General features: G+C 50.4%; 1 protein-coding gene across 1 annotated transcript; it reads right to left on the bottom strand.

Annotated features, from left to right (window-relative positions):
• Positions 1–8,540: 8,540 nt before the first annotated feature.
• On the bottom strand, positions 8,541–12,379 carry LOC131214992 (zinc finger protein 467). The gene is made up of 5 exons (XM_058209353.1): positions 11,897–12,379; positions 10,856–11,816; positions 9,629–10,176; positions 9,440–9,544; positions 8,541–9,293 (listed from the first exon to the last, which is right to left on the bottom strand). The coding sequence occupies exons 1-5, from the start codon at positions 12,377–12,379 to the stop codon at positions 8,541–8,543; spliced, it is 2,850 nt and encodes a 949-aa protein (XP_058065336.1).
• Positions 12,380–12,820: the final 441 nt, after the last annotated feature.

The raw sequence follows: 12,820 nt of genomic DNA, 5'->3' as shown, positions 1-12,820 counted from the left end.
AATTTTCTTCAGTTTTCTCGCCCTCCTTATGCATTGCTCTCTGTCTCTCTCTCTCTCTCTCTCTCTCTCTCTCTATCTTTCTTTCTCTTTTTCTTAATTTTATACTCGCTTAGACAGTTTTCAACGTTACAAAAATCGGAATAGCAGCTTTGCCCCCTCACCGATCACCATGCTGCGCGCGTTAGTTTTGTTGGTTAGTTTTGTTTTTATGATTTGCTTATGCATAATTTTTGCTGAATTTTACACGTTTTCGAATTTTTGTTCACTGTCCGGCTCCGGCTCCGGACTCCGGGCTCGCGTCTCTACGCGTTCACCTCAATGTTCAAGTGTTCGGCGCGGCTTGTGGCCGGTGCCGGAACCGCTCTGATGTTGTTTCGGTTCTCGGTGCTGTTTTTTTTTCTGTTGCCGAGACACTGTGCTGTTTTTGGCCGGCTCGTCCCCAAAATGTAACCCCAAATACGTTTGTAACCCCAAAAAGACTCATGCTGCCAAAGGACTGTCCTGACGTGGAGAGACAATGATGTTTTTGCTAGCAAGTGGCTGTTCGTTTGTGGTTGCTATCAATTCTTGCCAACGTTTGGCTTTGCTTCACCCTCGCTTCGCACCTTGTGGTTGTTGATCTGCTGACTGCTGTTGCTCTCTCGGTTGGTGGTTGAGTAACGGAAAAAAGTGTTTCGAAAATGCACAAACACAAACCTACCCTTGGTAAAACTCAAACTCAAATGCTCTGAATGTGTGTCCAAAGTTAATATCATCACCATGATAATCCTGATCGAACGTTAAGATCATTGCAAAAAGTGTTGTATCAGAAACATCGTTCCCGGATGGTTACTGTTCCGCGTTGCCTACCTTTTCTTTCCCAACGTGACCGAAACTGCTATTGCCGGAAGTGGGTCTGTGAAAATGTGTTCCAGTTGTTTGTGGCTTGTTTCCTTGCTTTATCTCCTTCTGCCCTATTTCTTGCTGTGCTTGTGTTTTCGTGTCATTTGTTGTGGCTGTTTGATATTGGTTTTTATTATTTCACGGTTGGTTCCGGGGGGGGAGGTCTAGTTTTGTGTTCCTTGATTGAGTTGCATCTTGTTTGTTTGTGCGTTAAACTATTGTTCTATTGTTTCTGTGCTGTCCCGTGTGCTGGTTGTTATTGTTGCGTCCGTTAGTCCTGGTTCTGGTTTTGTTGGCCACGCAAATGCGTGCACTTGGTTAGATTTAACATTCGTTTTACTATTTTCTTTGTTTGTTCGTTTGTTGCGTGTCTTGGTTTAGTCCGGTTTTTCTTCTCTCTGGTTCTGGTTGTAAATATGGACAAACCCACGGGGGCGGCGGCGGGGCCGCCCACCGCGGGAATGCTTTTGAGCTAGCTTTGTGGCGTTTAAATATAAACTCTGGCACTGTGTGATGTGTATGTTGGCACAGCGGGGCACGGATCCTTCACCACGCACAGCACCCCTTCTCGGTGGCGCTTATCGGATCGGTCCGGCCCGCCGTCGAATCTGTTTAATCATTCTTTGCTTTACAATAAACCTATGTTAGAAAAATTAAAAACAAAAATAGTTTCCTTGCGTTTGCTATTGTTGCTTGGTTGTAACAATCGGTTGATCGGTCGGCGATCGAACCGATCGCCGCCGACGTTTGGCTGACTGTGTTGCTCTGTTGCTGCCGCCGCTATCTGTGGCTGGATATTGATTATGTGTGACTCTTGTTTGTTACAAACTATCGTCCGTCTGCTGTTTGCTAGTGGCTGCCCTCTTAACCTTCAGCTCTCAATCCACGCCTTACGCCTTCTTTAGGTCCTCTTTCGCCCGAGGGGTACGTATTGTTTGCTCGCGCTGCCGCCTGCAACCCATGCGCCGTCGGTGAGCTCTGCGGGCTGGTTCTCTCCGTTTGGTTTCACTTTGTTTTAATAAAATATTTAAAAATGATCTCTCGTTAACAACTCTATTACTAGTAGTGTTTGTAAGTGTGTGTTTTTCTTTTTAGATGCTGATGCTTCATATTGCGTCCTTTGGCTGACCTGTACTTTGCTGCTGTATTTGTTTTACTTACACTTTCTGCCTTCTGTCTGTCCATGGGCTGGCGTACGGCAAAACCTATGTACAGCTCGGGAAGAACGTTTTCCACTAAATGCCTACCGCAGCTTCCGTCGTAATGGGCAGGTTTCTCGGCCTCGGCCCTGCCCCGGAAATGCGCTCGTTCGCTTCGTTTGCTTCGTAATAGACACATATTTATGGATACCGTGTTGTTTGTTTGCTTAAGACCTACGTGTTTATGAATAGAAGAGACACACACATTTTCACGACGTTGTATTACACTTTTGTTGCTTTTTGCTTGTTCTTTTTTTTGTTTGGTTTCCTGTCTTTACCGCTATGTGGTTGAGTTCCCTTTTTCCCCGTCTGTCCGGCCTTCGGTAAATTGTTTGGCGCTTGCATGCCGCCCCTGGCATGCGCGTGAAATTTATTCAAAAATCCCGGGCTCTTTTGGCCCAACGTTTATCCCAGTTCCGCCAGTGTGCTGGTATGGGGTTTGTGAAATTAACAACCGAAAGCAATAGAAACATAACGGGGGTAAACGTTGGCAGTTGTTAGATAGTTGCTTTTTCCGCGTTTTGTATTTTCTGTGGTGTGCTTATTCGTAGGTGTATTCGTCGATCCTGTATACAACGGCTATTGTTAAAATTTTCACAAGTAGTGCTTCTCCGGTTCCAAAATGGGATGCGCGTTTGATTGGTCTTCTTTGTTCTGTGGTTGTATTTGTACTGCAGATTAGCTATCGTTCTAAGGAACCGAAAAGTGAAAGAAACTTCAACGCCAGCGGCTGAAGCGGACCGAAAACTGAAAAAAGAAATGAAGAAATGTAAGTAAGAAACGAAAGAAAACAACACGTTTCGATAAAATCATAAAATATACTGTTATTCTCTCAGTTTTATTTTACAACAATTATTGTTGCTATAATATATGTGTATACGGGGGGGTAGTACGCCGCCTTACGCTAAAATAGAAACAATTAAACTAAAAACTTACAATAAACTCAAAGCTTATCTCCTACGCGCGTTCCCTTCGCACTCGCTCAACAGGCTGCACCCATTCCGCGGTTCAAAATAACACAAAAGCGGCACCTAGCTTCGTGAATTCCCTTCACGGAACTGTGTGTCCCCGGCGCCTTCCGTTCGCGCTCCTCTACCTCCTCGTATACGTTTACGCAGTGAAGCTATCTAATAGTTGCGTTGACCACAGTTTGTTTCCGGTAAGTCCAACCAAAATGCACATGAACAGAACCAAAGAAAACGGGGCTCACTAGTTCACACGGAGATTCCTCTCGCTAGAATTACGGTGTACGAATTAAGGGGGGGAAGTTTAAGAAATACACTCGCAACAGCTTTGTACGCGTAAAGAACTTAGCAAAAGTAAAACGCCTTCCATTCTCGTCTCTCTGTCGGTCTATGGCACACCCGGTGGCCCAGAACGCCAGGGAGGTTGGAAGAAAACGGCTGCCCGACTCTCAGGCACGCCTCTTCGGATTAAAATGCACTTTCCATTCGATGACCGTTGCGCACTGCGCATTGCGCATTCAACAAAACACCCACCTTTTCCCATTTCCTGGCTAACGCGTTCATATAAAGAGAAACAGATAATTTTGCTTTTTTGCCTAAACGATTTAATTTAGATAACACCTAAACCCGGCCACTTCGTCTTCGTAAGGGTGGGAGAGGCCGAAAAAACCGAAACCGCATCCCGCTCCGCCCGCGAATCGGTGAGAGCTTTGTCGTCGCGAGAGTATTGTGACTTCATCGTCGTCGTCGTCGTCGTTATAAATTTCCAGCTTGATCCTAGCCCTCCGTCTCTCTCGGCCAACGGCCGCATTAACACGCGAATAATTTTGATTGCCTAAAAATGAGGAGGATTTTTGAATACTTTAAATGCCTAAAGTGAGTTTGAGAAAGTTCCTAAAACGGCGAGAACGGCTCCCGCCGTTCTCGCCGCACCGCACAGCTCATAAGTTTTAGCTACTATAGAACAATATCTTCCCGTTTCTTGGGCCGCACCAAAACCAATGTCCTCCCGACGCGCGTTTTGCGACGATTTTTTTCAATAAATCTCTTTACATTCATGACTTTTGTTTCCCGGTTTTGTTTTAAATTTAGTTTACTCTTTCTCTCTCTCTCTCTCTCTCTCTCTCTCTCTTAGGTGTATCTCTTAGGTGCCCTACGCCGAGAATAAAACACGTTCCTTCTTCTTTGTATGAGTTTTGCTTGCTTGTTCACTTTGTTTTTGGTTCCGGTTCAAATTTTGACTCTCTCTCTCTCATTCCAAATAGCTATATTTGTTTGTATATATAATTTTCTTTAAAAAAATTTTCTTTAAACATTTGACCTAAACATTCGTTTTCTCGCCCACCTGGCTTTTTGTAGTTTTTCTGCTCTCTTTCTATCTCTCTCTCTCTTTCGCTCGTTCATAGTTTCATTTGCGTTTGGTTTCTAATTTCGCTGTTTACACTTTACAATCACGCATTGCCATCTGTCTCTGTTTCGCTCTCTTGCTCTCTATCTGTCTGTCTATTGTTTTCGTTTTTGCTTTTGATTTTTCTTCACTCAGTTCCAAACAAGTTTATCGTGTTTACTCCTTCACTTAGCAGGTGTTTGTGTTTACTGTTTTCTTTCCAACGCTTCCGAAACAGTGTGCGCAAATCAAACCATTAATTTAGAAATACTTTCGTGTGTTTTCATCTTTCTTCTGTTTTGTTGTTTTGTGTGTGTCTGTTGGGGAATTTAATTGGTGTGTTTGTGAAGCATCCTTGTGTAGCATTCTTTGTGCTTTTCCTTGTTTCGCTTTTGTTTGATTGTTTGTTGGGTTTTACGCTTTTTTGTTGGTTATCACAGTTCTTTTGCATCCTTTACTTGCGCATTAAATGTTTCCATTCTTCCCTGGCCCGACTATAGAGCTATTCAAATACGGAACTTATACGGAACCCGCTACAAAGTTCAAACTATGGCGTGTACTCAAACGTGTTAAACAAACAAAAACAAATGCTGTTGCAAAATTGGGGAATCGTCAGTACGCACTGTTAAAAACAATCTACAGAACGGGAAAAGAACAGGGAGAAAGGGTGGAAATTAAAGGTTTCTCCATTTGGGGAAAGTTCCAGGCTGTGGACGCGGAAAGGACAAAGTTACGTTTGAAACTCATTAGATTGTCTTATTTAGCGAGTGATCGCAAAGTATTAACGTATTGCACATTTGACAACCAATAGTATACCATTACTGCACTTGAAATGGCCCTTAAATACTCGTTTGAAAAATCAGTTACAAGTTAAAAATGATACATTTTTGTTTGTTTTTTTTTTCAACTACTACAACTACGATAAGAAACAGCGAACAAAACTTAAACCAAATAACGCACGCGTAGCCGTGTCCCCGCGGCTGACTCGTAGTATCACCGTGTATCGCGCCTCTGAATAGGGCCATGTCTTCCGCTTCTCCGTCCGAGCTGCGTGCCGCTACCCTCTCTACAACGTCTACTTTAACTCCTAGTGCTCTTTGAACAATTTAGCATAGCCGAAATGGATGGTACGCGCGTTTGACGCGTCGTCAGTGACTAAATGACGCTCGTTTTGCGTTATCATTTTGTTTTCTTGTTTGCAGCCTAAAAATGTAATCGATTTAACTCACGCGGCTACCGACAGACGGATTGCGAAACCTACTAACTAGTGATATACTCTCTCTCCTTCTCTCTGTCTGTCTCTCTAGTAGTGGTAGTAGAAGTAGTGGCTTAGCGTATGGTGTAGTAGATGCAAAATAAAACGGAACTAAAACGAACAAAACGTTGCCGCAGAAGAGATAAAGTATACTAGACAAACAGAACCTCTCCCGGTAGCCTTCTTCCTCCATTGAAAGCGAGTTCTCTCTACTCTCTCTCTCTCTCCCTCTCTGCTTTCGGTCATCATTGCAGCAGTTGCTTCTGCTGCGCTTCTCAGTAATAATGGCGCCTTCCCCATTTAGTTTCGCTTTACTTTCTACGGGTGGCGATCACCCCAGTTACAGTGTTTTCCACGCCACGATCGGGCTGTGTTCACCCGCCACGTGGGCATAAATTCGAGATTTACATACATGGGGTTTCTTGTCTTGCTATTGTTTCTGCACCAACCCCTCTAATATCCCTGCGCTGTCCGTTGGCCACAACATCCGTAACCTTCCTGCGTTAAATTGCGTGACATTCAAATTCTTGGTCACACTTCCATCATCCGCCGGCACTCTAGAGCTTGGCACACACTGTTACTCTCTCTTTCTCTCTCTCTCTCTCTCTCTCTCTCTCTCTCTGTCGCTCGTTCTGCGGGTCTGCAATGGTACTCGCTTTGGTAATGCACACCGGCAGCATGGCACATACAGGCGCATCGTTTCTGCTTCCGCCGAACTCTGATCATCTGTGTGATCATTAAATGCGATTTGGCGAACCCTCGCGAATGGCACACATCTCGCGCACTCCGGCAACTTCCGGAGCACAGCGGTGCTGTGGGTAGGTTATTGATTATTCCCACCCAGCGCACCAGTTTGGCAAAAGAAAAGAAAAACAAAACGGTGGTGGTGGTGCAACTACAACCGAAATTTATCCGTCTGAATGGGAGGACCTCCCAAAATAAACGCATTCCACCATGGACAGGATGTTTCACCTGGCGCGCCTTGCGGAATGCGTATTGGCTGGCTGGCTGATTGTTGTTGTCGGAAAGCAAAGCCAAAAGCATAAAATGGGCACAAAAACCAAGGCACTTGACCAAGGCAAGGCAAGGCAAGGTCAGAGGTCCGAACGAAAGTAGTTGTTTTGGTGTAGAGCGGCGGAAGTGCATACGCTCTCACTGCATACGTTCCGTATCTATTGCTTGTGCCCAGTTTGTGGTTGGCTTCAATTAATTGTTGCTATAACGGTTTGTGGCGGCTGTTTCTGTGATCTGGTGTTCGACTGGTGTGGCTGTAGTATATGTGTGTGAATGTGTGTAGATTGACATTATTGTTGTATAAATATTGTTAGGTACTAAATAACAACTGTATATTGTTCTATCTCGCACCTCTGAAGGAGGTGGTGTGGCTTTAACTATTGTTTTGGGGGGTTCCCACCCAGGTTCCATTCGGGTTGTTGGTCTCTCTGGGTATCTGGTATGTGTGTATGTGTGTATGTTTATTAAGATTAGGACTCTCTCTCTCTTTCTCGCTCGCGCGATCACTCGCTCTGTCTATTGCATAACTCAATTGCACTACCTCCCCTCAGCGCGGCATCGGCGATCGCGGATTCTTTTTTCTATTGGCTCCGTTCCGTGGACCATTCCGTGTCACGATCTCCCCGATCGGCTCATCCATACTAACACGACAGACACATTAAAAGCACACGCACACACCCGGAAGAATGATCTAGCTCTTAATACAAAACAGCGCAAGGCCGAACGGGCCTGGTGAAAGAGCTCTCTATCTCACACTCCCCTTCGCTCTCTCTCTCTCTCCCTCTCTTTTCCTATTGTTTGCTGTCGGTGTGGTTAAAAAACTCCAATGTCCTTCAATAAGAAAAATAGCACCCATCTGTATTCGGTATCGGTATTGTGGCTGTGGTGTAACGTTCCATGCTTCTCTCTTTCTCTCACCCTCGTGCGCTCTCTGTCTCTCGGTCCGCTTCTATTGCAGGGATATGGCTCTGTGTATATAAAGGTTGTAGTAGTATCTGTAACAGGATGCCGATGCCGGTCGAAGGCCGCGGTTCAACTATAGTAGTAGTAGGAAACAAAAACAATCTCGGCTTGACCTGTTGTGTTCAATAACTATGTCTCTATTGCAAATATGCGCTCCGAGGTGTGTGCTGGTGTGCTTACGAAGAACTTGACGTATGTATCTGTGGGCGTGCGTGTACGTGTCACTATAGCCTAGTCAACGCTTCTCTCCGTCACGGTGAGTAGAGGTATTTCTTTTACGTGTCCTTATCCGGCGTTTTGCCCGCCATTCGGACGTTAAGATACGAAGAGCGAATGGCCTCTTCAGAATGGCAAGTGAAGCAGTCCTGTGTGTGATTGAACGAACAAAACAAAAAAAAAAGGCTAACAATTGCACCGGAACGGCGGATAATAAGACCAGGCCACACATGGGTGGCATGAGCAGAACCGGAAAAGTAACGATCATTTTCTGTCGCGGTATATCGCCGCGTTGCCGTGGTGTTACCCACTCCTAGGTTGCTTCGATTAGCGACGTCTCAGCTGGCTCTGGCTTGCCCACCAATTGGTAACCTCTGACTTGACTCTACTGCTGCCGTGCGCCGCCTTTGGCCATTTTGCACTCTGTTCCCGAGAAGCTCCTCCCTACGGCCGTCCGCCCGCCCAATCTTCCTCTCAGTCTTTGGTTTCGATTACGGATTTGCACCTTCGTTTTGCTAGGTTATGTTGCCTTCCACCACAGCCGCTCGCCCGTCGGGCGGTTCTCAGTGCCTGGCCATCGGAAGTGGTGGTGGTGGTGGTGGTGGTGGTTGGTGCAGGTGAACCAAATGGTGCCGCTGGTCGGTGGTGGTCGTCGGATATCACTGTGCCACGACGGCTTGCGGGGTGGCCACGATGGCAGCGGCCGCGCCGGTGGCTGCCGAAACCGGTGGCACCGATGTGACCGGGACGTGCGGTGGGGGCGGTGGCGGGGGCTGTTGTTGTTGCTGCTGCTGGGGAGGACCACCGGCTCCACCCAGACCGGCCGATTGCTGCTGCTGCTGGTTGGCCGGATTAGACGAGGCGACGGAGGCGACCGCGGCAGCGGCTGCTGCAGCGGCGGCCGAGTTGGCGTTGGCTGCCGCGACGGCCGCGGCGCCTGCCGCGAACGACTGATTGAACGGTGGGCCGTAGCACTGCGGGAAGTACAGCTCGTGCTTGACCGGCGCCATCCGCTGGATGAGCTGGTTCTGCTTGTCCGCTGCCGCCATCAGGAACGTGGGCGACACCTTCTGCTCGATAATACCGTTGTTGTTGTTGTTGTTATTGTTGCCGTTGTTATTGTTGTTGTTGTTATTGTTGCTGTTGTTATTGTTATTGTTCGTGGCCGCGTTCCCGTTGGTTCCGGGGGCATTGTTGTTGTTGTTGTTGTTGCTGTTGTTATTGTTATTGTTGCTGCTGTTGTTATTGTTGTTGTTGTTGCTGTTGGCGGCGGCGGCAGCCATTTGGTTGGCCAGCTTTCTCGACTTGGACGAATGCGGGTTCATGTGGTTGTCGATATGTTTCTTAACCTCCTGCTCGGTGGCGAAGCGGCGCCTGCAGTTCGGCATCGGGCAGCAGAACGGTCGATCACCCTGCAAAAGAAAGAAACGTTTAGCTTCCTGAGCTGTCATTCGGCTCAACACTCGGTGACATCGTCAACCCCAATCAAAGTGTGCCTTTTGTTGACACCGCCGCGCGCCGCTCAGTGTCAAAGCCTCTGAAATCTTAATTTTACAACTACCTGGTGCGTGCGGGTGTGCTGATCGAGGATGGCCTTCTGCCGGAAGTCCTTGCCGCACTGGCCACACCGGTACGGCTTCTCGCCCGTGTGGATACGAATGTGCTGTGTGAGTAGACAGACGACAGTATCGGTCAGTTAACGTTCTCTCTCTTTCTCGCCGTAGGTTGCTCCCTTGTCGAAAGGTACCTGATTCAGAATGGTGCGCTGACGGAAGAACCGCGGACAGTACATGCAACCGAACGGCTTCTCGTTCGTGTGGATGCGCAGGTGCTGCGTCAGGTGCGACTGCTGGCGGAACCGCTTGCCACACTCGGGGCACGGGTACGGGCGCGACTCGATGTGGATGCAACCGTGCTGCAGCAGGGTGCTCTTCTGTTTGAACTCCTTCTGGCAGATCGGACACCGCACGTACAGCGGCATGCCGGCCGACCGACCGTGCTGGATCACATCCGGTAGCATCGCCTTGCCGCCGCCGCCGGTCGCCTTGTTCAGATACTGCAGATTGTTGCCGAAGATCGAGTGGTTCACGCCCTTGCCATCCTTGAAGTAGGCCGGATAGTTTTCGGGCGAGAAGCAACCGCGCGACTCGCCAGCGCCACCACCCTGCGACGCCTCGTCACCGAACGGCTGCTCGTCCTTCGGCTGGGCATTCTCCAGCTCCGGCGGATACGGCACATCCTGGGGCCACAGCGTGGCGTGCGGCCCGTTCTTGAAGATCAAATGCGGAGACACATCTGCGGAGAGGAGAACCGTGGGAACCGAGAGTACCCCGTGAAAGATCTATCGTTCTGCACGCCGGACAGAAAGCAACGAACACCGCACCACGCACCGACGGCACCCGGATCCACGGACACACACGGTCGCGTCGCGAGAGCGTATCCGGTGGATCCCGGCGCGTCGTGCTGGTCGTGCCGGTGAGGCCTCTGTTTCCGTTTAGTTTATCCATAAAACTAATCGGGGAGTTCGGGGGTATGTTATGACAGAGTATGAACTTCTTTTGCCTTTTGGTTTTTTTTTTGTTTTGGGGCCGAAAGGTTTGGGGGCCATTACCCAAACAATGTGCCAGAAGCGCCTTTTGAGAATGGGGCGCCTGCCAATCGCTCGCCGGGGCACTGCCCACCGGTGATAAATTTGGAATTTTGGGACACATCTGGCGTATTGTGGCACCCGTTTAGGATGCCGGGGGTTCAGTACTTGGCGCGATGGAAGGATGTTACATGGGGAACTGAGGACCGTGATGTAAGCGGGTACAGGGTGGGACTGCAGAAAAAAGTCCAGGGACCAGGAATGGTAAAGCAAGGTAGTAGAGTTAGAGCCCTGGGGACAGGTTGTCAGGAAACGGGGCGGATGAAGCGGTTTGGGGTGGGTATTAATATCTAAGTATATAAATCGTCACAATAATCGATCGCTCGCCTTGATGGGTGCGCACATGTTGGTTCAATATGGCCTTTTGACGAAATTTTTTGCCGCATTCCGGATACGGGCATCCGAAGGGCTTATCACCTGAGTGAATGCGGATGTGCTGGTTGAGGATGGCCCGCTGGCGGAAGCTGCGCGGGCAGTACGCGCAGCTGAACGGTTTTTCGTTCGCGTGTATCCGCAGGTGCTGCGTGAGGTGCGACTGCTGCCGGAAGCGCTTGCCACACTCCGGACACCCGTACGGCCGGGAGTCGGTGTGGATGCGCTCGTGCTGCAGCAGCGTGCTCTTCTGCTTGAAGTCTTTCCCGCACGTCAAACACTTGAACAACCGCAGGTCGGAGTTTTTCGACTTGGACGAATGGCCACCGGTGGGCCCGGGCGGCCCCACTCCACCGCCCCCGGCACCGTTCGGCGCTATGACGCCGTTCGTGGGCGAGTGGTGTAGCTGCTGCTGGCCCGTGGCCTGGCTGCCCGTGGCACTGGCGCCGGCATGCAGTAGATCCGGCATACCGTACTGCTGCTCCAGGGGACCTCCGCCAGTCGCCGATTGGTCTAGGCTGGGACCGCCTCCACCACCTCCGCCACCACCGGGCATACCGACCGGCAGGACGCCATTCTTGTTCAGATAGTGGTGCAGCGGCGCGAAACCCGGCGGAGGCAGCATGGCGCCCTGTGGGCCACCGTGATGGCGCTGCGCCGCGTAGTAGTTCAGCTCGGCCTGTGACGCTTCGTTGCCGAAGCACCCGGCACCCGGACCACCCTGCTGCTGGCCAGCGCCTGGAGCCGCCCCGTGTTGTTGGTTGCCCGGGCCACCACCCGATTGTTGGTTGTGGTCGTTCGAGAGGCTCTGCGTCGTTGGTGAGTTGTTGGTCTGTTGCTGTTGCTGCTGCTGCTGCTGCTGGACCAACTGACCGTTCGGTTGCTGGTGCTGAACGGGTTGTTGCATACTTTGTACCTGAAATGGGGTCACCGAGAAGAAGAACATTAGTAAGCTACCGAGAGTTGTGGTTCCGTAAAATCGGGCGGGAGCCTTACTTTGATCAAGTCTTCTTCAATGTCTGGACCGTTATTCGCCGGATACGGGCTGGTGGCGGGGCTGTGTAGATGACCATTCGCTTGCTCACCCGGTTGCGGAGGCCTTACGTCCTGATTCGGAGGGCTGTTGTTGGCGGAAGTTTGATGGTGCTGCTGCTGCTGCTGCTGCTGGTGATGATGGGCGGCCGCTGCGGCAGCCGCAGCCACCAGCTGCTGCTGGGTGGCCCCGTTCATGTGGGCCTGCAGGTGGTTCTGGGCGTTCTGCTGGATGGCGGCGGCCGACGGGTACACGGGCCCGCCACCATCACCGTTGCCCCACTGCGCGGCGGCGGCCGCTGCGGCCCCTCGCTCGGCCGCCTCCTGCGAGTCCTTGTACAGGACGTACGGTGCCGTGTCCTGCGAGATGCAGTACATGATCTGTCGGGGCACTTTCAGGCCGGCCGCCAGGCAGGCGGCAAACGAGGCGGAAAAGTTGATCGCCATCGCCGCGGCCAAACAGACAGGGAGACAGGGAGACAGGGAGACAGGGAGACAGAGAGAGAGAGAGAGAGAGAAAGGTACCGGCGAACTGGTAACGAAGGGGAGTCGCCCCGATCGAGGTTCAGGATCGGCAGTCAGACACACAGGGGGCGGGAATGCTCCGATGAAGTCCGGGGATCGTGCGCGCTCTGGAATGGTGTCCGCCCCGCTGCACTGCTGGAGTCTTTGCTGCCACAGGCGCTTCCAGTAAACCGGGGGAAGCAAGCCTCTAGGTCGGGTTCATTGAGCCATCGCCGCGGGCGAATAACGGTTCCGAAGTGGGGTCCGAAAGCCTGTTCACAGCCTGTCGTACCTCGAGTGGTGGTGGTGGTGGTGGGTCCGGTCCGGTCCGGTCCGGCTGGCTGTCGATCTGCAACGATAGAGATAACACGATACGTTTGAAAC

The sequence above is a fragment of the Anopheles bellator genome, chromosome 1 (assembly GCF_943735745.2).
Source record: "Anopheles bellator chromosome 1, idAnoBellAS_SP24_06.2, whole genome shotgun sequence".
NCBI lineage: Eukaryota > Metazoa > Arthropoda > Insecta > Diptera > Culicidae > Anopheles > Anopheles bellator.
Note: the sequence above shows the minus strand (reverse complement) of the source record. Positions and strands in the feature narration are given on the sequence as shown.

Excerpts from the sequence above, each read along its gene's own strand:
- LOC131214992 (XM_058209353.1), bottom strand. The coding sequence starts at position 12,379 with ATGGCGATCAACTTTTCCGCCTCGTTTGCCGCCTGCCTGGCGGCCGGC. Across the intron at positions 9,545-9,628 it reads AGCGCACCATTCTGAATCAG|CACATTCGTATCCACACGGG; the intron begins GTACCTTTCGAC and ends CTACTCACACAG. Across the intron at positions 9,294-9,439 it reads ACACCCGCACGCACCAGGTA|GGTGATCGACCGTTCTGCTG; the intron begins GTTGTAAAATTA and ends TTTCTTTTGCAG.